Here is a 23574-nt window from a genome sequence, read left to right on the forward strand (position 1 = left end):
GCCACCACCGACACTCCGGAGGGCACCGGGGGCTGCTGGCCAGGGAGGGACAGGGGCAGGGAGGCTCTGGCCAGTTCCAGCAGCTGGGGACAGATGCCGATCGAGATTGTGTGCAAAATCAAATTTGCAGAGGAGGATGCGAAACCCAAGGAGAAGGAGGCAGGGGATGAGCAGAGCCTTTTGGGGGCTGCGCGGGGGGCAGCAGCACCCCGGGACCTGGCCACCTTTGCCAGCACAAGCACTCTGCATGGACTGGGCCGGGCCTGTGGCCCAGGCCCCCACGGACTTCGTAGAACCCTGTGGGCACTGGCTCTATTCACCTCGCTGACCGCCTTCCTGTACCAGGCGGCAGGCCTGGCCCGGGGCTACCTGAGCTGGCCTCACCTGGTGGCAATGGACCCCGCTGCCCCAGCCCCAGTGGCGGGCTTCCCGGCTGTCACCCTCTGCAACATCAACCGCTTCCGGCATTCGGCACTCAGCGACGCTGACATCTTCCACCTGGCCAATCTGACAGGGCTGCCCCCCAAAGACCGGGACGGGCACCGAGCCGCCGGCCTACGCTACCCGGAGCCTGACATGGTAGACATCCTCAACCGCACTGGCCACCAGCTTGCTGACATGCTCAAGAGCTGCAACTTCAGTGGGCATCACTGCTCCGCCAGCAACTTCTCCGTGGTGAGTCCTGCCAGCTGGCCCGCCTGGCCCGGGGTGGCTGGAGGGTGGTGTGGTGCGTGGGGGCATCCTCAACGGGGTTTTCCTTCCTTCCGCCACCAGAGGCTGGCCTGGAGTCTCCCCCAAGCCTGGTGTTTCCCTCTGGCTCCCCAGCCATGGAGCTGGGGACACCCAGGGGCTTACCCTGGCGCTGCTGCTGCTGCTCCTCCTCTTGGCTTTGCTGCCACCGCAGTGCCCAGGTCTGGGGCTGGGGGTCCTGGAGGGGCCCAAGGGCCCCAAAGCTGGTCAGCTTGCAGGGAAGGAATGCACCACGCCAAGGCTGGGCCAACTGACCCCACTTTTCTTCTGTGGCTTCTGGGTTCTTCTCCTCACCAAATGAGGGTGAAGGGGAGAGGTTGTGTGGGGGGTTCCAGCAAGGGAGGGCCTCCGACTGCCTCCTAGGGAGCTGGCCCGGCCGGCGGGCTGGATGGAGAGGATCTTCGTGTACACTGGGTGTCAGTGTCTCTTCTGTCTCTGTCTCTCACACACACCCCCTTTCACAGACTCCCTCACACATCCCTCTTTCATGCTGTCCCTCCGGCTTCTCCCGCGTTCCAGTCCCTCCCTCCGTTTCCTGGTTCCTGCTGCTCCCTTGCCCGGCTCTGGCTCTGACACTGAGAATCACTCATTCACTCTTGTGTGCATGGCTCACCCTCACTGCTGCCCAGCACACACACACACACACACACACACACACACACACACACACACACCTATGGCTCTGGGACACAGTTTCCTGCACACTCCCTGTCACACACACTCAGTGTCCCTGCCATTACACTCACGTGCACCCTGCACACCCACACAGCTAGAGAGCTACATATTTCTGTGCCCACATCCCAGCTCTTACTTAGCTGCCAAGGATCACAGGGTCATGCTGTGGATGCCATGCCCTCTTGTGATACCCCAGAGCTGAGACCCACACACTTGTACTATCCTCCTCTCCCCAGCCCTCTCTCCCACTGCTGTCACCATCTCTCAACATGTATGTGAGTGTGTGTGCGCGGGGTGTCTTGCATGCTGTCTGTCTGTCAGTGCTCCGTTCACCCAGTCAGGGGTTATCTATTATTCCTGGTGCCTGGGATGCCTGTCCCAGTCCAGTTTACTTCCAGCATTGTGTATGTGAGTGTTTGCATGCGTGTTACCACTGCCCAGATGCATATGCACATATGTGTTGTCGACATGGTACCCACTCCAGCCCAGCCTCCAGGGCCAGCCCAAGAGACGGGGGACTTTCCCTCCTTATGGCCAGGCCACCCCTACCCAGGTTCTCACTCACTCACTGCCTCAGTATCACCAGGAAACATGCTCCCACTAGGTGCCTGCCTCCCACCTGCAGCCTCGGGGTCCTCCTTCATTGGGTAGGAATGGGGGAAGGGGCAGAGGGAGAGGGGTGTGCTGGGACAGGAGTCAGGGCACTGACCTGTCATCCTGCTACAAACCCCCTCTTTTATGAAAAAGTCACTGCTCCAAAAGCCAGAGCTTGAGTGTCCCCCAAAAGAGGTGGGGAGTGCAGTGTGAATGTGGACTTTCGGATCCGTGGGGCTCTTCTATATGGCATCCTCACCCGTCTGAGGTGGGGGGACAGAGCTCAGTCTTAGCAGGTGCTGTTGGGGCAGAAATCAATGGGCGCTTTGTGTCCCTGCGCTGGAGTTTGTGTCCCTGGCCCTGGCCGGGGTGGAAAGGGAAGGGGAAGGGTGATGAAACCCTGGCGGGAGGGAAGGGGAGGCAGAGACAGAGGGATGGGGAAGCAAGGTGAGGGAGGCAGGGGGTTCCTGCCTGGCCTTCAGGAGAGGAGCAGGTGCCAGAGGATATGGGAAGAGGGAGTCCCCTGTACAAGGCTGGCGAGTCTGAATCCTGGGGATGCCCCAGCGAGATGAAGGTGGATCTCGCATAGGCCCTTGTGTGCGCTGGGGCTGGGGAGAGGAGGATAGTACAAGTGTGTGGGTCTCAGCTCTGGGGCTGCGGCAGGACGATGAGGGGCAGAGGGGCAAAACAAGCATGGAGGGGAAGGAATTTCTCTTTGGATCGTGCTCCCCCTGTCCCCGACCCAGCCTAGACCCCATACCCTCTGCCTGCACCCCTTCCCCCATCTGCTGAGTGTAACTCTCCGTTGGACCTGGCATTCTAGGGCTGAGGCTGCTGCAAATTCACAGGGTCTGGGATTATGGGTTGTGATGGGGGTCCATGAACTATGGCATTGAGGAAGATGGGGAGTATTGTTGTGGCAAGATGGGAGAAGTGGCATGGGGTCTCTGATGAGGGCATGAGGTCCGTTATGAACTGTGGTGAGAACATGGAGCCATGATAGAGATTTGGGATCGATGGTGGGAGATGGGTACAGGGACTGGTTGGTGGAGAAACGGCCAGGGTGTGAGTGGGGAGATGGCCAGTGACAGAGACACGCTTTGGGTAAGGAAGGGGCTGTTGTGTATTTTGTGTTGCTTTTCCTGTTTCCTTCTTTCCACTCCCCATTCTGCTGTGACCTTTCCTCCGGAATCCAAGTTAATAAATGTCACATTTTCCAGCCTATTTTTACTCTGGGTAATGCACCCTCCCCCAGTCCCCTAAGCTGCTGCTCTTGCTTCTGTTACCACTGCAATTGCTTCCCCCCCACCCCACCCCCACGCTTCCTGATATCCCCTCGCTGACTCCCAATCAGCTACTTACTCAGTTAATCAACATGGTGTTCTGAGCACCACCCTGAGCCAGGCTCCCTGCCAGGTGCTGCAGGGAGAACAAAGAAGGGAAGCCCTAGTGCCCAGTCCCTGTCCTCAAGCAACCTACCGTCTTGTGGTGGAATGGGGACAGGGCCACTCAAAAGCTTACCCAACCATGCAAGAGTTAACCAGCCATGCACACCAAGCAGTGTCATGAGGTGCCAGGATTAATTGCCAAACTAGGTACATGGATGGTAAGAGCCTGAGTTCAGAAAGGGAGGCTACTCTGGGCCGAAGAGAACTGGGAAGGTTTAAGGAATGAGCCATGCTGGGCTGGGCGAGGTTTGGAAAGGAGAAAGGGGAGGGGAGAGAGAGAAGATGGCTCCTGGATGGTGAGGATACTCTGGCCTCTTCGCCCATGATGCCCTCCACCTAGCCCACCTGGCTCTTCTCCTCTTTCCCTTCCCTCTCCTTAGTCTCATACCAAGCTGCTCCCACCTCCACCTCCTAATTTCACCACCACCTATATTCGCCCCTTCCTCCCTGATTCCTTCTGCCATCTGGTCCCCCACCCCAATGCTCCAAGCCCCATCTACACTTTCCCCACTGCAGCTTGCTCTCAGCCTGCCCACTTACTTAGAAGGCAGAAATCACTGTTTCTTCCTAGGCGTCATTTCTTTAGCTGTAAAATGCAAGGATGACGCTAAGATTCAGCATCTCCTCTCAGCTGGGGATTGCACGGTATGGCAGTCAAGTGTGTGGGTTCTGAAGCCAGACCATGTAGATTCGAACCTCAGCTCTACCCTTTAAGCTGTGTGCCCTTGGAGGAGTCCAAAAGCTTCCCTAAGCATCAGATTCCGTAGTCATTCAATAGAATATTCGAACCTAAAAAATGTGGGTGGCTGTGAGGATTAAAGAGGTGGCTTAGCCCACTGCCTGGCAGGCTCATAGTGTGCACTCTGGAAGTGTCAGCTGTTAAAATGCCACCACCCCAACTCCTGGCTTTCTTTAACCTGACTGTTCCCAGCACTGCCTGCCGTGTTCTGACCCAGACACTGGCATCTTCCCTGCTCCTTCACCTAACCTTCCCCCTTTCTCACCCTGAGGCCCGCACTCCCCTCTCCCCTATTATGGCATTCCCATGCTAGCCAACCCTCCCAAATATTCATGCACACGGGCACAGGTGCAGAAGCGTGAGCACACACTTGAGATCACCGCTCTCCCACAGGACATTGTGTGATGACAGAAATGTGCTGCCCCACATGGTAGTCACTTGCCACCCCGGCTATTGAGCATCTGAAATGTGATTAGTGTGACAGAGAAAATGAATGTTCAATTCAAATAGCCTCATGTGGCTTGTGGCTGCTGTATTGGACAGAGCAGCTCTGGTCCTGGGAACGAGGTTCAGACTGCCTGATTGGGTGGGGCTGGGAGCTCCAACTGGTATCAAAGAACGTAAGATGACAGCTGCGGGCTGTGCCTGGCATCCAATCTCTGGGCTGAGGTCCCAGGTTGAGCTGAGGATAGAGCCCGTGTGGGTACATCGAGGCGTTCGGAAACACCACATGAACAGTACACCTTTCTTCCCAGGTGCAGGATGTGACACCTTGGTCTTTTCCATTCTGTTGTCTGGGAAATTGAGGCACAGGGAAGACGGAGAATCCTTGAGGAGGCAAGGTTAGGACCCTGCCCCTCTCTGTGGGGTCCAGGCAGCCTCTAGAGCGGCAGGTGACCAGGGACCTGTGGGCGCTTCACTGTCTCCATTCCCTCTGGGCTCTGACTTCCCTCCCCCTTCCAACCCTCCTTCTGCACATGCTGGTGACTGCCGAGACTATTAATCACTCGCCCTGTTCTCTTCCTCTCTACTAATCAGGCACAATTAGACAAGGCCTCTTCCAGCTGGGCAGTCCCCCTCCCTGTCCTTCTCCCTCCTCTCCCAGCTCCACCCCAGCTGCCACCAGGACAGCTACGAGGCAAGGGGAGCAACATGCAAGCCCTCTATCATTCTCTGGCTTCCTGGCCCCCAATTCAAGGCCCCTTAGCAAACCCCTGCCTTTTGTCAAAGCTTCCTCCTGAGCCTGTTCCCTTCCCTGGTGTGGTGGGGCCCATATTGACCGTGTCTGCCCCCTATCCTTGGTGTGAGAGGGGCCACTTCACACATATCCCACTCCATACTTTGCCACTGGCTCCAAGGGCCTGAAAGCGGGGGGGGGGGGGGGGGGGGGGAGGTTGGTTCAGGACTCTTACTACCTCTAATCCCCACCCCCTAGCCCTCTGTCCTCTCTGGTCTATTTTCTCCTGAGGCATGAAACTTGAGAACATTTAATTCAACATCTAAGTTCAGGGCTGGTCCTGCCTTCAGGAGCCAGGCAGGTCAGATCGAGAAGGGCATGCAATTGGGAAGGGTAGGGTCTGAGGAGAACTGAAAATCTCTTACAATTTGTCCAGAGAAGCCCTGAGCCTTGATTATTTTAATAATTTTTTTCCTGATTAAAAAATAATAATACTCTGAGGGCTGCCTTGAACTCACAGATTGCAGAAACCCAGTGTACTAGCCCTCATCTTCCGCCCTGCTACTGGCTGCTGCCCTCAGGCCCTCCTGGAGGGGGCGCTCTCGGTCTGGCTGCTTCTCATTGGCCAGTGGAGATGGCAGAGAGGGATTTGAGTGGTGGTGGTGGAGCAGCCAAGGACAGGGGCTGTTACTGTTACAGAGGACTGGTCTGCAAGGGCAGCGGGAGGGTTATGAAGGACGTGCCCCACCCGGCCCCACTCAGCAGCCCTGTGGCCTCTTCATTAATCAGGAATCAGCCCCGAGCTGGGCTCATTATCAGCTCAGCGTCTCGCGGCACTGCCGGAAGATGCTGATTAGCATTTGAAGAAATGGCCCCCATGTCCCCCTCTTCTCCCCTACCCGTGCTTCTTTCTGGACTCCCACCCCTGCCCTTCTGCTTCCCGGAGGAATCTGCTCCCTCTCGTGGCTGGCGGCAGGGTTGCCTCTGCTAAGCCCAGGCTGGGGCAGGAAAGATCAGGAATGGGGGGCAGGGAGGTGGGAGCACCCGAGGGAGCATCAGAACCTCAGGGTTGCTCAGGTTGAGACCCCTGGGCAGAGGGGAGGGAGTGAATGCCGGGTGCAGACATGGATGGTCAGGAGAGTTTGGACAGCCACCCTGGAGGAGGAGGAGGAGAGGGCAGCCTCAGGCTGGTGAGTTATCAGTGTTTCCCTGCCCTGCCAGGCTCTTCCAGCAATGCCACATCCTTAAAGCAGCTGGGGAGGGGACAGCCAGAACCATGGACAAGAAGCCCGAAGGCGGTGTTTTGGGTTATTATTTTTTTGCAAATCATGGTGCAGGCTTGGGGTCTTGGAACCATCTCAGATGAATGAGGGTGGGAAGGCAAGAGAACAGAGGGGGGTGGGCGGGGAGAAAGGAGGGTTCAGAGGGCTCTGTTTTCCAGAGGGGTAGAGGGGGTCTACACTTCTTACCGTGGCTCCCAGGCCAGAGGCTGGCAGCGCTGAAAACCCCCCCACCCCTAAATGTTCACCATGCCCTTGGGACATCGGTTTGGGTTGGAGGGGGAGCCGTTCCAGAGAGACAGGCTTGGGCTGCAGCAGCCCAGGCAGCAGCGAGAGTTCAGAGAGGAGCCACCGGATGATTAAGGGGAAATGGAGGATTGATTTAGGAGGAAAGATTAAAGGAGCTAAATCCGTGGCGCTTGGCTCAGCGGTGACTAAGCGTGGACAGGATAATAGCTTACAAATGTGTGAAAGGTGTAAATAACAAGCGGGGGGAGGGGCGGCGGCTCGGCGGGCCAGGGGGGCAGGGACGGGGGCTTTGCGGCCCCGCGAGGGCTGGGGACCCTTGGGCGACTGCCCTGTACGGCTGACCCCTCTCCAGTGGGTATACATAGGGGGAGGGAAACGGAGTGTCGGGGAACCCCACGTTCCAAGCAAAGGTTTCGTTCCTGGGGCGCAGCTTTGCTGGCCAGGCGCTGCCCTCCAAGTCCCATTCCCGCCCGCTGGGGACCCGAGGTGGAGGGTTCAAATCCCTTCCGAGTCCCTCCGCACCCTTCCGCACCAGGCCTTTCCCGCCGCTCCCGCCCGCCAGCCGGACCCGACTCTGCAGCACCCTCTCCCCGGCCCCCTCCCCGCCTCGCCGTCCATGCTCGCGCCCCTCGCCGCTCCCTGGGCGGGCGGGGGGCGGCGGCGGCTCCCTCCGCAGTGGAAGCCTCTGGCGCCGCTGTGTGCGGAGGTCACTTTGCCGAGGAGCCGGGAGCCGAGGGAATGCAAATGAGGCAAACCCAGGGAGGAGAGCTGAGGAGCCCGAAGGAGACGGGAGGGAGGGCGCTCAGCGCGGTGATGGATGCCTGCCCCGCGGGAGAGAGGAGGGGCGGAGAGGAGCGCGCGGCGCTGGGTGCGGCCCGCTGGGTGCGGCTCTCTGGGCCGGATGGGCCGGGCGGGCCGGGTCTGGACCACAGGATGTCTGTGCGGGGTGGGATTAGGGGGCGGTGGGGACAGTGGGGCCCTGAGTGGCGCACACCCTCCCACCCACCGTAGTCGCCACTGCCACCTCTCAGTCTTGGCTCCTAAACTCCCGCCGGGCGGGAGTGTGTGTGTGTGTGGGGGGGGGGGGGGGCGGGGGCTGGGGGTGTGTGCTCCATGGTGTAAGCAAAACTCTTAACGCATAACTTTGCTTCGAGGGGCGGAAATGTCGAGGAAGGACCTTACTACAAATTAAAAATATTCCCGCCTGGAAAGTTGACTTTTTAGGGTTTAAGGCTTAGGCAACTGTTACCTGGGAATAGGTTTGGCTGTTTACCTGTGCCTGGCGGTCCTGAGCGCTCCTCTCCGGTGGAAACGCGCGCTGGCCTGGGGTCAGGGCTTTCTTCCGCCCGGCCCCAAGCTCTCTGGGGCTCCCAGCTCCAGCTCAGCCGCAGCCTGAAGTCACAGGGCTTAGACCCGGCTCCTACTTTCCTTCCACCACCGCTCCCACATTTAGATTTGAACAAACCCTGCGCCCATTTCCTGCTACCCACAGCACTTCTACCTCAGGGAGGAAGTCACCTTGAAAAGCACTTGGGTGGCGTTGGGGGTGAGGGCTGGGGGACTGTGTTGGCCGTGTGGTAAGGGAGGAGCCAGGCCTGCTTGGGGAGTGGGTATTCTCCCTCTGACTGGCATGGTCTGATGCCTTTCCTGGGTGGGCAAATGGGCTTGCTCTGAGGAGCTTTACTCTCCCACCCAGTTGAACCCTGATTCCACTGTCAGAGGTCTGGTACCAGCCCCCCATCATAGCACCAGTCACTGCTACTAATGGTCTGTCTATGCCTGTGTGCTTGGAGTTTTGTTGCCCACTGCTTTGCACCTGGCTCAGAGTGTAAGTGCTCAATAAACACCTGAATGAATGAATGTCTCTGCAGCTGGACAGCAAGCTCCTTCAGGGCAGAGGCTGTCTGTTTTGTTCTCTGAATCATCCCCAGTACCAAGCACAGCACCTGACATGCCGTACAGGCTCAAGTGTTGGGCTAATAAGTGTTGTTAGAATCCTCACCATTTCTTGAGCACCTACTGTTTGTTGGTGCAAGGCCAAGTGTATCTCATCGCACAGGGGCTGTGAGCACAGACTCAGCACCAGACTGCCTGGTCCCCAGCCCCGCCACATTGCATGACCTGGCAGGCTCCTTACCTTCTCTGGACCTCCTTTCTTGTCTGTAAAGTTCAGATGATTAGAGACCTCCAGTTTAGGGTTTTTGTGAGGATTAAGGAGTTAATAAAGCACTTAGGACTGTGCTTGGCACAGAGGGAGGCTAAATATATGTTAGCTGTGGCTCTTATTTATGTACATTGTTTCTTTCCTCGAAATACCGCTGAAGGGTGTCTCTTATTACTTCCATTCTACCAGAGAAAAATGGAGGATGCAAGAGGTTAAATGACTAGTCACATCCCACAGACAATAAGGGCAGGGCCCATGTGTGAACCACATTGGGCCTCTGGCCTGTGCCCTGGGTGTTGCTTCCCATCTGGTGGGGAAGCCGGAGCTCAGAGCCTAGGGGTCTCGCTCTGGCAGAGCTCTGTCCTCTATGAAAGCGCTGTCTCTCTCAAAATGCAGAGAAAGCCTTTGCCAAAGTGCATGAGGCCCTGTGAGAGGGGGTCTGGTGGGAATCCAAGATCAAAGTGGCTGCATCATTTTGGCAGGAAGTGCGGTTGCCCCAATGGGCTCCCCCTTTTCTTGAGCACTTACTATGTATTACTCTGAACTGAGCTCTAATCCTTGTGACTATTTTAGGAGGAGGAATTCCATTCCCTTTCTACAGATGAGAAATCCAAGGCTCAGAGAGGTGAAATCACAACCCTAGGCTGTTCATTCAAGGTTGGTGGCAGTCAGGATTTGAACCCTGCTTGTCAGGCTTCCAGATTTGTGCCCCTGCCCCTAGGTCATGAGCTTAGGTGGCTCCATTCCTGGTACCGTATCCAATGGTTGATCTCGGCCATAGCTTGGTTCTTATTGGTCTCTACAGCACTCTTATTATACTAATAGTGAGGCATCATGTATATGATTTCGCTTTGCAAATGGCTTTCATATATATCGTCTATTTGGAGACTTACAACCACCCTGTGAAATAAATCAAGCAGGAATTTCTGTCCTCACTTGACAGATGAGGAAACTGAGGTCCAAAGAAGTCAATAAATCACTTTACTAACCAAGCTTACACAGGCTGTCAGTGGTGGAGCTGGAGCTGGGACCAGGGTCTCCTGATTCCCCGGGGGTGATTGCCGTTACTGGAGAAAGCTGGGTTCTCATTCTGAACTTGCCCCCCTTTTTTCTGCGTGTCCTTAGATATGCACCTTGCATCTCTAGGCTTCTGTTTTGGCCTTTGTATAGTGAGGATTTGGACTGAGTGACTTCCAAGTTCCCCCTTGCAGACACCCCAGGTTTTTTTAGTTTCTGCCATCTTTCTTCCTCTGCCCCTGGTGAGAGTAGAGAAGGAGGCTTCGAACCTGGGCTGGGAGCTCTCGGACCTGGGGGTGCTAGTCACAATCCAGGGTATATGCAGGTGCATTCCCATCCCCAGGACACTGCAGGCTGAGGGGCAATGATCCCAGGGGCCTAAGTACTAGTAAGAGTCTGGACTGCAGCAGCAAGAGGGCTGATGGAATGAAGCTGCCATGGAAAAGTGGGGGGTGTTGTGCCAGGGCCTTGGCAGAGGCAGAGTGCCCAAAAGGCAGCAGAGATAAAGCCCAGGCTGCAGATTAGCTCCGGGATTAGCCCAGCCTCGGCTGCTCCTGGCTGCTTCTTATCTCCTGGAGGCTGGGCCCGCTCCCTCGCAGCTCTGAGCCCTGGACTTGCTAATTGCCTGTTAACCCCATGGTCCCTGTGACTGCAGCGAGGATGAGGGGATGGGGAGGGATGGGAGAAAACACAGCCAAGCCAGCCAGGGGAAATGGGAGCTGTGGATAGACGGAACTCAGGGGGCTGAGAAAAGCCGCCACTTAGATCTCTCCCAACCCCTGATCATGGACTGGGGCATACCTGGAGAGAGGGCAAGGTGAAGAAGAGGAGCATACCTAGGGAGGGGTTCCTGGCTTGAGGGGGAGCAGCCTCAGGCCCAGGTAAAAGTCTAAGAGGAACACAAGAGACAGTCACTGGACAGCTAGACGAAGCGATAGACAGAGAAGTAAGGAGGAAAGCAAATAAGGTAGAGATATAGACAGCAAAGGAACAGGGTGAGAGGTAGTGGGAGAGGGGTGGTGGTAGCCAGACCAATGGGAGGGAAAGACAGAGGCCAGGGGGATGGACAGGCCAACAAAAGGCCAGGGGCAGAAAAACAGAGACCAGATGGACTGGAGGCTGAGAACAGACAGGCCAGGAGGAGGGACTTGAGAGACAGACAGATCAGGGGACAGAGGCCAGGGAGACAGACCGACCCAGAGATGGTTCAGGCTAACACTAAAGGGGGGGTGACAGGTAGAGGCTAGCCAGAAGGAAGGTGATGGAGGGCCCAAGGGTCTGCATGCAGCACAGACAGAGTCTCATCAAGCAGCTGTCCAACCTAGGGCCAGAGGGCTCTGGGAGGCCACGTGCTCAGGCTAGGTCCAGGAGGGTGGACCTGGGCAACTAAGGCAGAGAGCAAGGAAGGGCAGAGAAGAGGAGGGCCTTTTGAAGGAGGAGGTGGGGTCTGAGATGGGGACAGGGTCCAGAGGCAGAGGGCTGGTGGTGGGCGATCTGGAGATAGCCCCTGACATGTTGGGTCACATCCTGGCCTGGAACCTGCTCCTTCCCATGGCTGAGCCCTAGCCTCTCAGCTCCTGTGCACATGCCCTCCTTTCAGGCCGGTCCAGGGGGAGAGAGCAGTGGACAGCAGTGGGACCATGTGCCTGAGTGGCCGTGCCGTCTCCATGGAAGAGGCGGTGGCTGTGCTGCCACAAATGTTCTGCCACTTAGGAGCTGGCGGCTCCACCTGCGCTGCCTGCCTGACCCAGGGGCCGTCTCCAGAGCAACGTTCTGCTCTGCGCAGCAGTCGGGCCTGACCCAGGCTGTGCAGGTGGCCTGGCCCTGCCTGTCTGGCCTGTCCATTTCCTGCAAAGTATACCCATCAGACTCAGATTCCTCCTACCCATCTCCCTTTGTCACACCCACTCTGCATAGCCAACTTGAGGCAGGGGTGCCAGATAACCACGCCCCTCCAAAGCCATCAGAGCCAAAGCCTCCCCTATGGGCTTGGCCCTGCACAGGGCTGAGCTCAGGGTCATGCGATGTGTGTCTGTGTGTACATGTTGGAGGTACCTGAGTCATTCATTCGCTGAACATACCAGGTGTTTTATAAGCATTCTGTTTTGGCATCGGGCTCAGTTCTGTTTGAATCTCTGCTGTCATTTACTTGCTGTATGTCCTTAGCCAGGTCACTGTCCCTCTCTAAGATTCCTCATCATTAAATGGAGGTAATAATATTTACCTCACGTGGTTGTCTTGGCAGCTTAAAGAAGAAAATAGATCAAAGGCACGTAGCACAGGAGCTGGTACTAAGTGGGGCTATTTGATAGTGTTCACTCTGCACTTCTTCCCTCCACCTCATGCCTCCTTCTGCAAATTGCACTGGGCTCTGGGGATGCCAATATGGTAAAGTGGGGCTCCTGGCCTCAGGCAGTCCATAGTCCCACGGATGAGGCTGAGATGTGGGAAGACCACGAGTAGCCATCCGTCAGGGCTCTGCCGAGGTGGTGCAGCATGCTGGGAGACACGAGTGAGCAGTTTACTACACTGGTCCCCATGCAGCTCATGCCTGTTTAGCCTCTCAACTGGAGCGTAGACTTAAAACTGGCTGCATCAGCAAAAGCTGATTCCAACATCTTGGCCCAGAATAGGAAGAGGGTGGGTGCTTTAAAATTTGGGACAAATGCTTATATATTCCCTTCTGCCTTTCCCACACCACTGGGGGCCCAGATAGCTTGCACCCAGCCCCCTTCAGGATGCCCCTCTCTCTGGGGAGAGTGCTAGTCTAGCAGGTGGTTAGAAATGCAGAACCTCAGTCCTGCCCCCTAACACATTCAACACAATCAGAATCTGCATTTACCAAGATCCCTGGATGTTCTGTGTGCACATTGACATTGAAATTTGAGAAGCCCTGATCTCGGAGACTTAGGCAGATCAGCTCCCCTCTCCAAGCCTCAGTTTCCTCACCTGTAGGACACAGGGTGGTTGTGAGGATGCAGTTGGAAAGCATATGCTACCCATTTGGCACGGTGCCTGGGCCAGAAAGAGGCTCTGGAACTGCCAGCGATATCCACTACTGCCCCACAGATGGACACATGGCAGGCGGTTGGCCAGGGGTGACACAGAGTCAAGAACTGGAACCCAGAAGACAGTGAGAGTGCAGAAGGAGGAGGGGAGGGACAGGCGAGGGAGTGAAGAATTGAGAGGCTGCAGATCTGGAGAAGAAAGAGCGAGGAGAGAGTGGAGAAAAGGGGATGGGTGTTGGGTGACATGTCAGCGGAATGGGGCAGAAACAAGGGATGAGAGTAGACTTGGTGGGGGGTCGGGCACCCACATCTAGATGAATTACACTCCTCCCACTGATGAGCTGTGTGACCCTTGAGCAAATCCCATTACCTCTCTGAGCTGCGGTTTCCTGTCTGTAATAATCTGGCTAATTCAAGCGGCCGGATACCAGGGTGCTGAGTGGGTGGAATGGGGCAGCAGTGGATGAGGCCCTGTTCTGTAAACTGCAAGGCACTTGTTTTGTTTTAGGAACCTGAGGCAAGATATTAGGGTGATGGAAGAATGGTGTGAGAGGGGAGGATCAGCAAGGCGATTCATCTAGTGAGGATGGGAGGCCTAACCCTGTCCCACAACCAGATCCTCATTCCCACTGCTCTCAACCCAACCCCTCTCCCTTCTGCACCCTCCCTCTGAAACTAGGCATTTAGTGTATCTTTTCCCTTACATGCCTCATGCCTTCTTCCCAGTTTTGCCAGCGTAGAAATGTTCCCAAGGAGAGGGGAGGCGGAGCGAGAGAGAGTGATTGAGTGCGCCGACCCCTGGCCCCCAGGGAAGGTGCTGCCTGTGATGGGTTTGACACCGGGGCTCTGTGCGGTGAGGCAGGCGGGGGGGCGGGGTGATGGTGGTGGGGAACTTGCATCCACCTCTCCCTCAATCTCCTCCCCACCCCAGCTGCTGAATACATCCCCACCACAGCTACGTCCCAGCGGAGCCTCGACTTCCATCCCCAGGGCGCTAGTGCCATCTGGTGTCTATGCTGGAGAACTCTCCGCAGAGTTAGAAGATGGGCTTTGTTCAGCGCTGCAGTAACTGCTTATTAAACAGTTGTACTTGCCCAGCCCGTGTGGCTGAATGGTTTCGGTGGACTCCAGGAGGTCACGGTTGGATTCCCAGTCAGGACACATGCCTGGGTTGCAGGGTCGGTCCCCAGTGTGGGGCATGCAGGAGGCAGCTGATCAATGATTCTCTCTTATCATTGATGTTTCTGTCTCTCTCCCTCTCCCCTCCTCTCTGAAATCAATAAAAAATATTTTAAAGAAAGAGTCTTTTGTGTGCCCCTGCACCCCCGCAATGGGGCAGGTGCAGTCTATTGGTGGGGGAGAGATGGACATTGAACTAAGAGACAAACAGATAAACAAGATCATCTCAGGTCTTGATAAGTACTTTGAGCAAACCAACAAACTGTGCACGTGTGTGTGTGGTATATGAGTGTGCGGTGAGGAAAGACGCTTAAGCTGAGGTTTAAGAGGTGAACAGCTAGCCCTGCCAAAATGGGAGGGGGAGGCATTCCAGGGGAGGGACCCAAGTGAGCAAAGGTCTGAGGAAGGAAGGCGCACCATGAGGTTGAATTTGTCAGAGATCTGGGGGTGGAGTGGCAGGAGAGGCAGGCAAGGGTCACGTCACACGCAGACTTTCAGGCGAGGGAAGGAGTCGGGCTTTGTTCTGCAGGAAATGGAAAGCCATTGTTGGGCTTTAAGCTGACAGGCCACTTGGGTGGAAGGAGCACTCTGGCTACTGTGTGAACGGCCTGGAGGCAGAGGCAAGGATGGGCGAGGGGAAAGCAGTTAGAGGCCCACTGCTGTGGCCAGGTGGCCGATGAGGTGAGAGGGGGGACACAATGTGGAAGGAAAGTGGATGAATTCTAACTAGGTTTCAGACATAGAATTGCCCAAAACAGTTGCTGGAGAGGGAAAGGGAGGTTTCAGGGATTCTGACTTGAGAAATTTGGTAGATAGTGGGGTCCTTCACTCAGAGGAGGAGAATGGTGGGGCGGGGGCAGGATTTGGGAAGATGTCAAGAGTTCTGCTATTGTTTGTTAAGCTAGAGATGCCTTCAGTCATCTAAGGGAGGATGTCAGCAGAAAAGATGGAGCTCAGGTGAGAGGCTGGGCTGTAGATTGATTCCTGGAATATGGGACAGGGCTGCCCAGGCAGGGAAGGGGGTGCAGGGAAACCTAAGTCTAAGGCATGTTAGCCCTCCTTCCATCTCTCCTTCTCTTCTCTTTCACCCTGCAGGTCTATACTCGCTATGGGAAGTGTTATACTTTCAATGCAGACCCGCAGAGCTCCCTTCCCAGCCGGGCCGGGGGCATGGGCAGTGGCCTGGAGATCATGCTGGACATCCAGCAGGAGGAGTACCTGCCCATCTGGAGAGAGACAAGTACGCAGGCGGGAAAGGGACAGGGCCACCCTGAGGACTCTGGCCTGGGCCAGCTGCCGGGGATGGCTTTCCAAAGGTCCCCCTCTCCACTGTGCAGATGAGACATCATTTGAGGCTGGCATCCGCGTGCAGATCCATAGCCAGGAGGAGCCACCCTACATCCACCAGCTGGGCTTCGGCGTGTCCCCAGGCTTCCAGACCTTCGTGTCCTGCCAGGAACAGCGGGTGATCACCTCCAGCTGGGCACTGGGTTGGGCCCGGGGCTGGGCCTTTGGGCTTAGAGGGGATGCTGACCAGACCTGCCCTCCCAAGCTCGCAGCCCACCAGTCCACCCATGGACTTTGCTGGGGCTGTGGGCACTGGAGGGCCAGATGGTACTCCTGGGCATGACCCCATCATGCCCACCTCTGCAGCTGACCTATCTGCCCCAGCCCTGGGGCAACTGCCGGGCGGAGAGCGGGCTCAGGGAGCCTGAGCTTCAGGGCTACTCGGCCTACAGTGTGTCTGCCTGCCGGCTGCGCTGTGAAAAGGAGGCCGTGCTTCAGCGCTGCCACTGCCGAATGGTGCACATGCCAGGTGGGCACCCACCACCCTGCCGACCCTCTGTGCCACCCTGCCAGGCTCCAGAACCTCCAGGGGCAGAGGACTGCTCATGTGCACGGGCAGGTGCATGTGTGCAACATGTGTGCATGTCTATACCCATGTGAGTGTGTGTGTTTCGGATTTTATGCATGTTTTCACATGTGCACATAAGCATGATGATATGTATTTATACATACACGTGACCATGTACGTCTATACCTGTGTACTTCTGGGGGATGTGTGCACATGTTTCAACCCATGTATATAAACGTGTGTGCATATGTGTGCACACAGGTGCGTATGTTTGTATGTCTATATGCATGTGTACATTTTCATACTTATATGCTTGAGCATGTATACATTCATGCCTGCATGTGTGTGTGCAAACGTGCACATCTTGGGGGCATGTGTGTGCACGTGTGTGTGCATGCACAAGTGTGCCCACATTTGGGAATGGGGTGGGACAGAGGGGATGGAACCGTAGACTCCAGGAATAATCTTCTCTCCTTTCAGGCAATGAGACCATCTGCCCACCAAATATCTACATTGAGTGTGCCGACCACACACTGGGTCCGTGCTGCCTGCTCCCTTTCCTGCCTCTCCATCACCCTCCTCTTCACCTCTCTGTCTACCCTTCACCTAACAACCTTGGCTCTCCTCCTCCCAGTCTCTTCCTGGGGCTTCTTCCTGGGGGTTGAGCCTTATCCCATACCTCCAGGGGTCTGAAGACCTTTGCAGGTGTGAACATTTGGGTAAGTGGAGGCAGCTGGGTGAGGGGTTGCAGAGAACCCAGGCTTCTAGGTTTGGTTCAGAAAATGAGCTTGCCTCTCTGGGGAAGTGAAATGACTCCTTTCTTGGTGTAAGGAAAAATGCATTGCTGGCTCCCAGTGTGGGTAAGCTGGCCCCATCTGTCCATAGGTCCTCTCTGATCTGCACTTCATTCATTCATTCATTCATTCATTCATTCATTCTACAGACATTTACAGCCTGTGCTGGTGCTGGTGGTGAGAGTGGGAACAAGAGCCCTGCTCTTGCAGAGCTCACTACTGGGCAAGGCTGTGGATAGGCATCAAGACACAGGGTGTTAGTCCTTGGGTAGGGGAACCTCAGGGATCCTACAAGGCCCCAGGGAGGGGCGTGCACCTGGGAAGGCAGGGAGGCTTCCTAGAGGAAGTGACAGAGACTGAGACTTGAAGGGTATGTCAGAGTCACCCAGGTGGAAAGGGGACATCTTCTAATCTAGACAGTAAGAAGAGTGCATGCTAAAGACCTTGTGGCCAGAGAGAGCGTATGTCTGGGGCACTGAAAGATCAGTGTGGCTGGAGGGCAAAGCACAGAGGAGGGGGTGGGGAAGAGTAGAGGAGGCTCTGGGAAGCCAACAATGGCTTAAGGCAAGGCAAGAATAGTATCTGATTTTAGGAAGGTAACTGATTAGATGTAGGAAATGGATTGGTGGGGAGTGAGACTAGAAGCAGGGTGAGTCAGAAGAGCATGGCAATAATCCAGATGACTCGGCCAGAGGAGGAAAGTGTTGGGCTTGAGATGCTGAGGCAGTAGAAAAACATTGAGGCCTTCCCTATCCCACACACCAACTGTGGCAAGCAGAGGGGTGGGTGAAGGGTGTCTAGTGAGGGAACAGGTGTGTGAGCAGGGATAAGTAAACCACAAGGGATGGTGAGACTTCACAGAACTAGCAACACCAGGAGGCTTTCCTCCCCCAGGCCTGGATGGGTGTAGGAGGGGAGACTCCTGGAACTCACAGAGAGAGCTGTGGTTGTCCGAGAGGGCTGATGGGCAGGAGCTGTGGTCATGAGAGGAGGAATGAAGGCTCTGCTAACTATGGCCTGGCAGTAAGGAAGCGGGGAAAGAAATACCCTGGTATCTCTCCCCTCCTGGCCTTCTGACCCTGCTGGGGCCTCCCATTGTCCAGAACCAACCCAAAGCCAGAGGATGAGGGAGTCAGGTGATGCATTTAGCAGAGCTCAGCCTCCTGGGCACAGTGAAAGACAGAGAATGGAGAGTGGACCTGAAGGTGTGAACAGAGAAAACCCAGCTTACTAAGCATACAAATCCTGTCCATCCACTTGTTCTTTTGTCTCTCCATCTGTCCTTCCATCCATCCACCCATTCATCCCAGCTTCCTCTCCAAGTCCTTTGTGTGTCTGAGGCCTCATGTATTTGATTAGCTCTGACCCATGAGGACCTCCCTCCCTGCTGTCCAGGGAGCTGGGGACAGAGGGACAAGCCTGTGGGAGGGGGCCGGGAGCATTGTCTTCATCTGCTTTGTTGGGTAGCCTGAAGCTGGTCCAGGAAGGGACCTCCCCACCTCCCCTATCCAGTGTCCTCTAGGCAGTGCCAGTGCTGGCCAGTAAAAGCCCTTAGTGTGGGCATGGCTGCCTCAGGACAGCCTCTGCAGCTGGCAGGCCTTTGGGCTACCTACCCCCACCCCCACCCCCACCCCCACTGCAGTTGGTGCCTCTGTGTTGCAGACTCCCTGGGTGGGGGCTCTGAGGGCCCGTGTTTCTGTCCTACTCCCTGCAACCTGACCCGCTACGGGAAAGAAATCTCCATGGTCAGGATCCCCAACAGGGGTTCAGCCCGGTACCTGGCCAGGAAGTACAACCGCAATGAGACCTACATACGGTATGTGTGTGCGTGTGTGTGTGTGTGTGTGCGTGTGCGTGTGTGTGTGCGTGTGTGGTGGAAGCCACCTTCACACCCAGTGCATGATGGAGATGGGGAGTAGGCTGCATCTTTGTTAATAATGAGTCTTCTGCCAGGAATGCTTTCAATCCTTTTCTTCTAACTAACCCCCACCCATCCTCCAAGTCACATCCTTTGTCTCCACCTCCGGGGAAGTCCTTGTTGGTCTACAGGCCTTTCATTTGAGCTGCCACAGCACCCTGTACCTATCTCTGTCATTGCATGCACCCATTGTTTTAGAACCCTCCGTTTATGTGTTTTCTTCCTCAGCAACCTGGGGCTGTTAAATGCATGTTGAGTGAATGCTGTGCTGAGGGAGAGGAACTGGAAGGACTGGGAGAGGAATGAGGAGGGGCCACACTAGGCACTGGGTCTGGCACCCGGCAGCCAGTCTACAAATGCTGAACATCCTCTGGGAGCCAAGCCCAGTGCTGGGTCCTGTGAAGACAGATGATTATAATACAAAACCCATGCCACAATTTGTGGATGAGCCCATGTGTGACGGTGTGGTATGCTTCTCAGGCCCCAGGAGAGATTAATGTGCATGGGGTAGGGGAAGCAGAGTAGGCATGAGCTGGGCCTCTGAGGACCCTGGGTCTGCGAGAGGAAGAGAAAGGAGGAGAGAGGGGTGGCATCCCAGTTAGAGAACTGTGTGGTGGTGTGGAGATTGGCCTGAGTAGGAGGGGGATGAGAAGCAGGTAAGAAAGCAGATTAATAAGAAGACACAGTGCAACAGATCGTGGGCAGTCTTGGAAGTCTGGACGAGGAATTTTGGAGTGGACTGTTGGGCAATAGGGAGCCACTGAAGGTTCTAGAGAGGTATAGGGATGAGGCAACATGAACACTATTTGCTGCTTTGGAGGAGAAGACAGGCGGGAATCTGCAGGCCCAGGCATTCTTGCTCTCCCAGGCCTTTTGATAATCCTCAAAGTGTGAAGCTAACATGTATCTGGAACTGCCTCCCCTCACAGCCTTGGGGAGTCTGAGGGTAGCCACCAGCTTCCCTGCACAAGGGGTCTCAGAGCAGCATCTGCTGGACCTGGGATGTCTCTGCCAGCCACCTCCTTGGAAGGTGGTCCCACATGGACACTGCTTCCTGCTTCCGCAGGGAGAACTTCCTGGTCCTAGATGTCTTTTTTGAAGCACTGACCTCCGAGGCTATGGAACAGCGAGCAGCCTACGGCTTGTCAGCCCTGTTGGGTGAGACCTGACTCAGATTCCATGGGCATGGGTCAGCTGGGCCTGCTCCCTCTGACCCTGCTTTCATGATCCCCAGGAGACCTCGGGGGACAGATGGGCCTGTTCATCGGGGCCAGCATCCTCACTCTACTGGAGATCCTCGACTACATCTATGAGGCAAGGAAGGGGCCTGTCGGGGGCCACCACACAGCTGGTGGAGGATAGGAGGGGACTGTGGGAAAAGCAGAGGGGCAGTGTGGGCTTCCTGGTGGAGCCGGCTACCAGGAAGTCAAGCTCTGGGTTCTTTGCCAGGGTCCCCTGACTAGAAGGCCTGAAGGTGCTGAGAAGTCAGGAGAAGGGGGTGGGAGAAGAGGGTCGAGGAGTCCTAGTTGGGGTTTGCTGGGTAGCAAGTGCTATAAGGTGAACCTGGCTAGTCTGCCCTTCTCCTCTACCAATACCAGGGAGAGATGCCAGGATATTTCTTCCCCCCCGCTTCCTTACTGCCCTTCTCCTCTACCAAGTTTTCCGAGCCCACAACTGTCCCCTCTCCCTGAACCCCAAGGTGTCCTGGGACCGACTGAAGAGGGTGTGGCGTCGTCCCAAGACCCCCCTGCGGACCTCCTCTGGGGGCATCTCCACCCTGGGGCTGCAGGAGCTGAAGGAGCAGGTGAGGATGAGCCCTGAGAGGATGCAGCCAGCTCCTTCTCCCAGGACTGAGCACCCTCATGGTTTCTGTCCCAGCCTGAGAGGGGTTCCTGGGCTCCCTTGGAGCCTCTGCCACAGGAGACAGGGAAAGGTTGGCTGTGTGACGCTTAGGGGCATGGTTTGAACTCTCCCTCTTCACCTTGCAGAGTCCCTGTCTGAGCCGGGGCCGGGCTGAAGGTGGGGGAGCCAGCAACCTGCTCCCCAACCACCACCACCCACACGGCCCTGCAGGAGGCCTCTTTGAAGACTTCGCTTGCTAGGATGATGCTGTGTCTAAAAAGACCAAGGCATCTGGGACTCCTCCCTGGATCCCCAAAATAGTCTCCTCCTGCTCCCGGGACAGAAGGCCTGTGGGCAGCCCAAGGCTGACGGGGAGAGGGTGGTGCTCACTGGGAAGACACTCTGTTTCTGTTCTCACTGACCCTGGCACCAGCTGCTTCGCACAAGGGTCCTTCTTGTCCATACCCCCTCCCGAGGTTGGTGCCTGGGGAAAGCTGGAGAGCAGACCATGGCCCCTCCGTGGAGGAGAGAAGGGAGAAGAGAGGGAGGTGGAGGAAGTGGCCAAACCCAAAAGGGGTGGAACCCTCTGTACATTTGTATATATTTAGGGAAGACAGGGTGGGGGTGGGAGTACAGATATAGAAGGTGGGTGGGGCTATGGGGGTGGGTGATTCAGTGACAGCCAGGGTCCCAGCCCTAGAGTGTCAGCAGGAGAGGGCGGACTCCCAGGAGTCGGGACTGCTGGGCTTCTCCTACTTCCTGCCCCTCTCCAGGCCCAGCTCCATGGAGGCAGGGGGAGCAGATGGCCCAGCAGGCCTGGCCCAGCTCCCAATTCCCCCTGTCCCATCCCCACCCCCAGAGTCCCCTCCACAAGGAGCAGGCAAACCTTTCAGACCCTGGCTGAGCTTGGGGGTGGGGAAGAAAATTTTCTCAGGCCTGCATCTCCAGTCTGGTTTTATAAATGCTGACGAAATTAGGAATAAAGAGGCATAAAGAATTCTCTGTGTGTATGTGTGACCAGGCTGGGAGCTGGGGCGGGGCTGGGCATATGCATGACTTAGTCCCCAGGAAAAGGAAATCCAGGCCTAGCCAGGACAGTTTCCATCCTCACTGTCAGCTCTCCCTGCCCTCTACCTACCTTTCAAAAACCCAGAATCACCAGTCCACACTCAGCCAGTTTATTAAAGGCAGAGAGCTTCATCGGGGTCCAGAAGGGAGAAACTGGGAGACACCCCACATTCCTCCTCTCAGCTCCCCCCTTTCCCAACAAGTCATCTACAGCCCAGCCCCTGGACTTAGAGGCAGGCCTGGCGTCAGGCGACTGCACTACATAAATATTGAGGCCACAGCTTGAGTCAGCAGTGTCAGGGGCAGGAAGGGGTGGCTCTAAGGGCACCTCCCATGGGGCTTCTCCTGAGCCTGAGCACCCACAAAGCCAGAGAGAGGAGGCCAGTGGGCTGTCCTGGAGTCTGAGGCTGTGGCCAGCCAGCCCTGTCCAGGGAGGCTGACAGGTGGCTCCGGGTGCTTGGGGAGAAGCACCCCCAGGCCAGGGTTTTGGGGTACAGGGTGGGTTCAGGTGCTGTTGCCCTGCTCCTGCTCAAAGAGCAGCATGGCGAGCTGGGTGCGGGAGCCGAGGCCCTCCAGCACGCTCTGGCGACAGCGATGGTATAGGTCCTCGCTGAGCCGTGCACTGCACGTCTGGGCTCGGTAGTGCTGCAGCAGCGCCGGCTCCACTGCCCGCAGCACATGCAGGCTGGAGAAGCGGAGGAACAGCTCGTACACGTCCATGCTCTCCAGGAGCTCCTCCTCCTGCTCCGAGGCTGCTGCCAGCTGCCCTCGGGCCGCCACATAGTCAGAGTTATAGAAGCAGGCCTCACTGGCCGCCTGGCGGTCAAAGCGGCCCGTGTCTCGGCCCAGCTCTGGGGGGCCCGGGCCCTGCGGTGGGGCCACAGCTGGGTGGAAGGCCTGGAAGTGCATGGGAAAGAAGGCCTGCCAGCCGGAGATGGCGTGCATGCGGCAACGGTTCAGGAAGTCAGGTGTGAGCACCGTGTCCGGCCCAGCCAGCAGGAACAGCGTGTCCAACGGGTGCTTTTTGGAGAGTAGATCCATGAGGCGCAGTGGTGAGGGGGCGGCTGTCTGCACACTGAGCCAGGGTACTCGGGCACCGGGGAAACGCTGCTCTAGCTCTGCCACATGGGCCTTGACAGGTGCGAAGACATCTGCATGGGCTGCCCGCTGGGCCTGTCGTGGCTCATATAGCAGCAGCAGGGTCAAAGCTGCCGCAGCATCACCAGGCTCCAGAGCTGCTGTGGCGAAGGCCTCCAGGAAGCCAGGGGCTAGGTCACGCTCAGCCGCGGCCAGAGGCAGTAACACAGTGAGACGTGAGGCCTCGGTGACGTAGGGCACAGGCAAGATCTCCACGCGGCTCAGTGGCCGTAGCAGCTGCACCCGGTGTGTGAGGGGCCGGCGGCCACCCTGGGGGGTCAGTGCCTCCAGCTGCAAGTCCAGTGTGTACTCCATACCCCGAGCAGGATCAAAGCGACGGTAGCCATTAATCAGCTGCTGCTTCTGGAGCTGCAGGACTGGATGGTAGCGGCGGTTGAGTTCCTCCAAGGCTGCCCCCAGAACATCGGCCACATCGGCCTGGTCAGCCCCACGCAGAGGGCAGCGGGGCGAGCCATCAGCACAGGAGAAAGCATGCTGCTCAGTGAAATAGTCCCAGCGCAGAACCTCAAAGCGGGAGGCTGGGCGGGATGGTGCTGGAATGCCCACGGGCCAAGCGGCTGCTCGCTCCCCATCAGCTGCCAGACGGCTGGTGTTCTGGATCTCCCACTGGGTTGGAGAAACAGACTGTGAGCAAGGCAGAGACCCCAGGGGCCAGCTGG

The 23574-nt window shown here is 56.7% G+C and overlaps 2 protein-coding genes across 3 annotated transcripts in view; one reads left to right on the forward strand and one right to left on the reverse strand.

The window, feature by feature from the left end:
* Window positions 1-21680, forward strand: ASIC4 (acid sensing ion channel subunit family member 4). Of its 2 annotated transcripts, none has more exons than XM_080671367.1 (10): window positions 1-675; window positions 15376-15520; window positions 15618-15745; window positions 15934-16096; window positions 16616-16672; window positions 18526-18745; window positions 19914-20005; window positions 20082-20161; window positions 20547-20651; window positions 20836-21680. In XM_080671367.1, exons 1-10 carry the CDS (start codon window positions 94-96, stop codon window positions 20947-20949), a joined length of 1686 nt encoding a protein of 561 aa, XP_080527493.1. In that variant the 5' UTR covers window positions 1-93; the 3' UTR covers window positions 20950-21680. The 2 variants fall into 2 exon arrangements, with proteins under 2 accessions (XP_080527493.1, XP_080527492.1); XM_080671366.1 differs by having other exon boundaries at window positions 18592-18745.
* CHPF (chondroitin polymerizing factor) overlaps window positions 21628-23574 on the reverse strand; it is a 5574-nt gene continuing 3627 nt past the window's right edge. The window contains exon 4 of the mRNA XM_080671365.1: window positions 21628-23521. Coding sequence (XP_080527491.1) covers window positions 22262-23521 — 1260 coding nt within the window. The 3' untranslated portion in view covers window positions 21628-22261. The remainder of the gene's footprint in view (window positions 23522-23574) is intronic.

The sequence above is a fragment of the Plecotus auritus genome (assembly GCF_963455305.1).
Source record: "Plecotus auritus genome assembly, chromosome: 5".
NCBI classification, from domain to species: Eukaryota; Metazoa; Chordata; class Mammalia; order Chiroptera; family Vespertilionidae; genus Plecotus; species Plecotus auritus.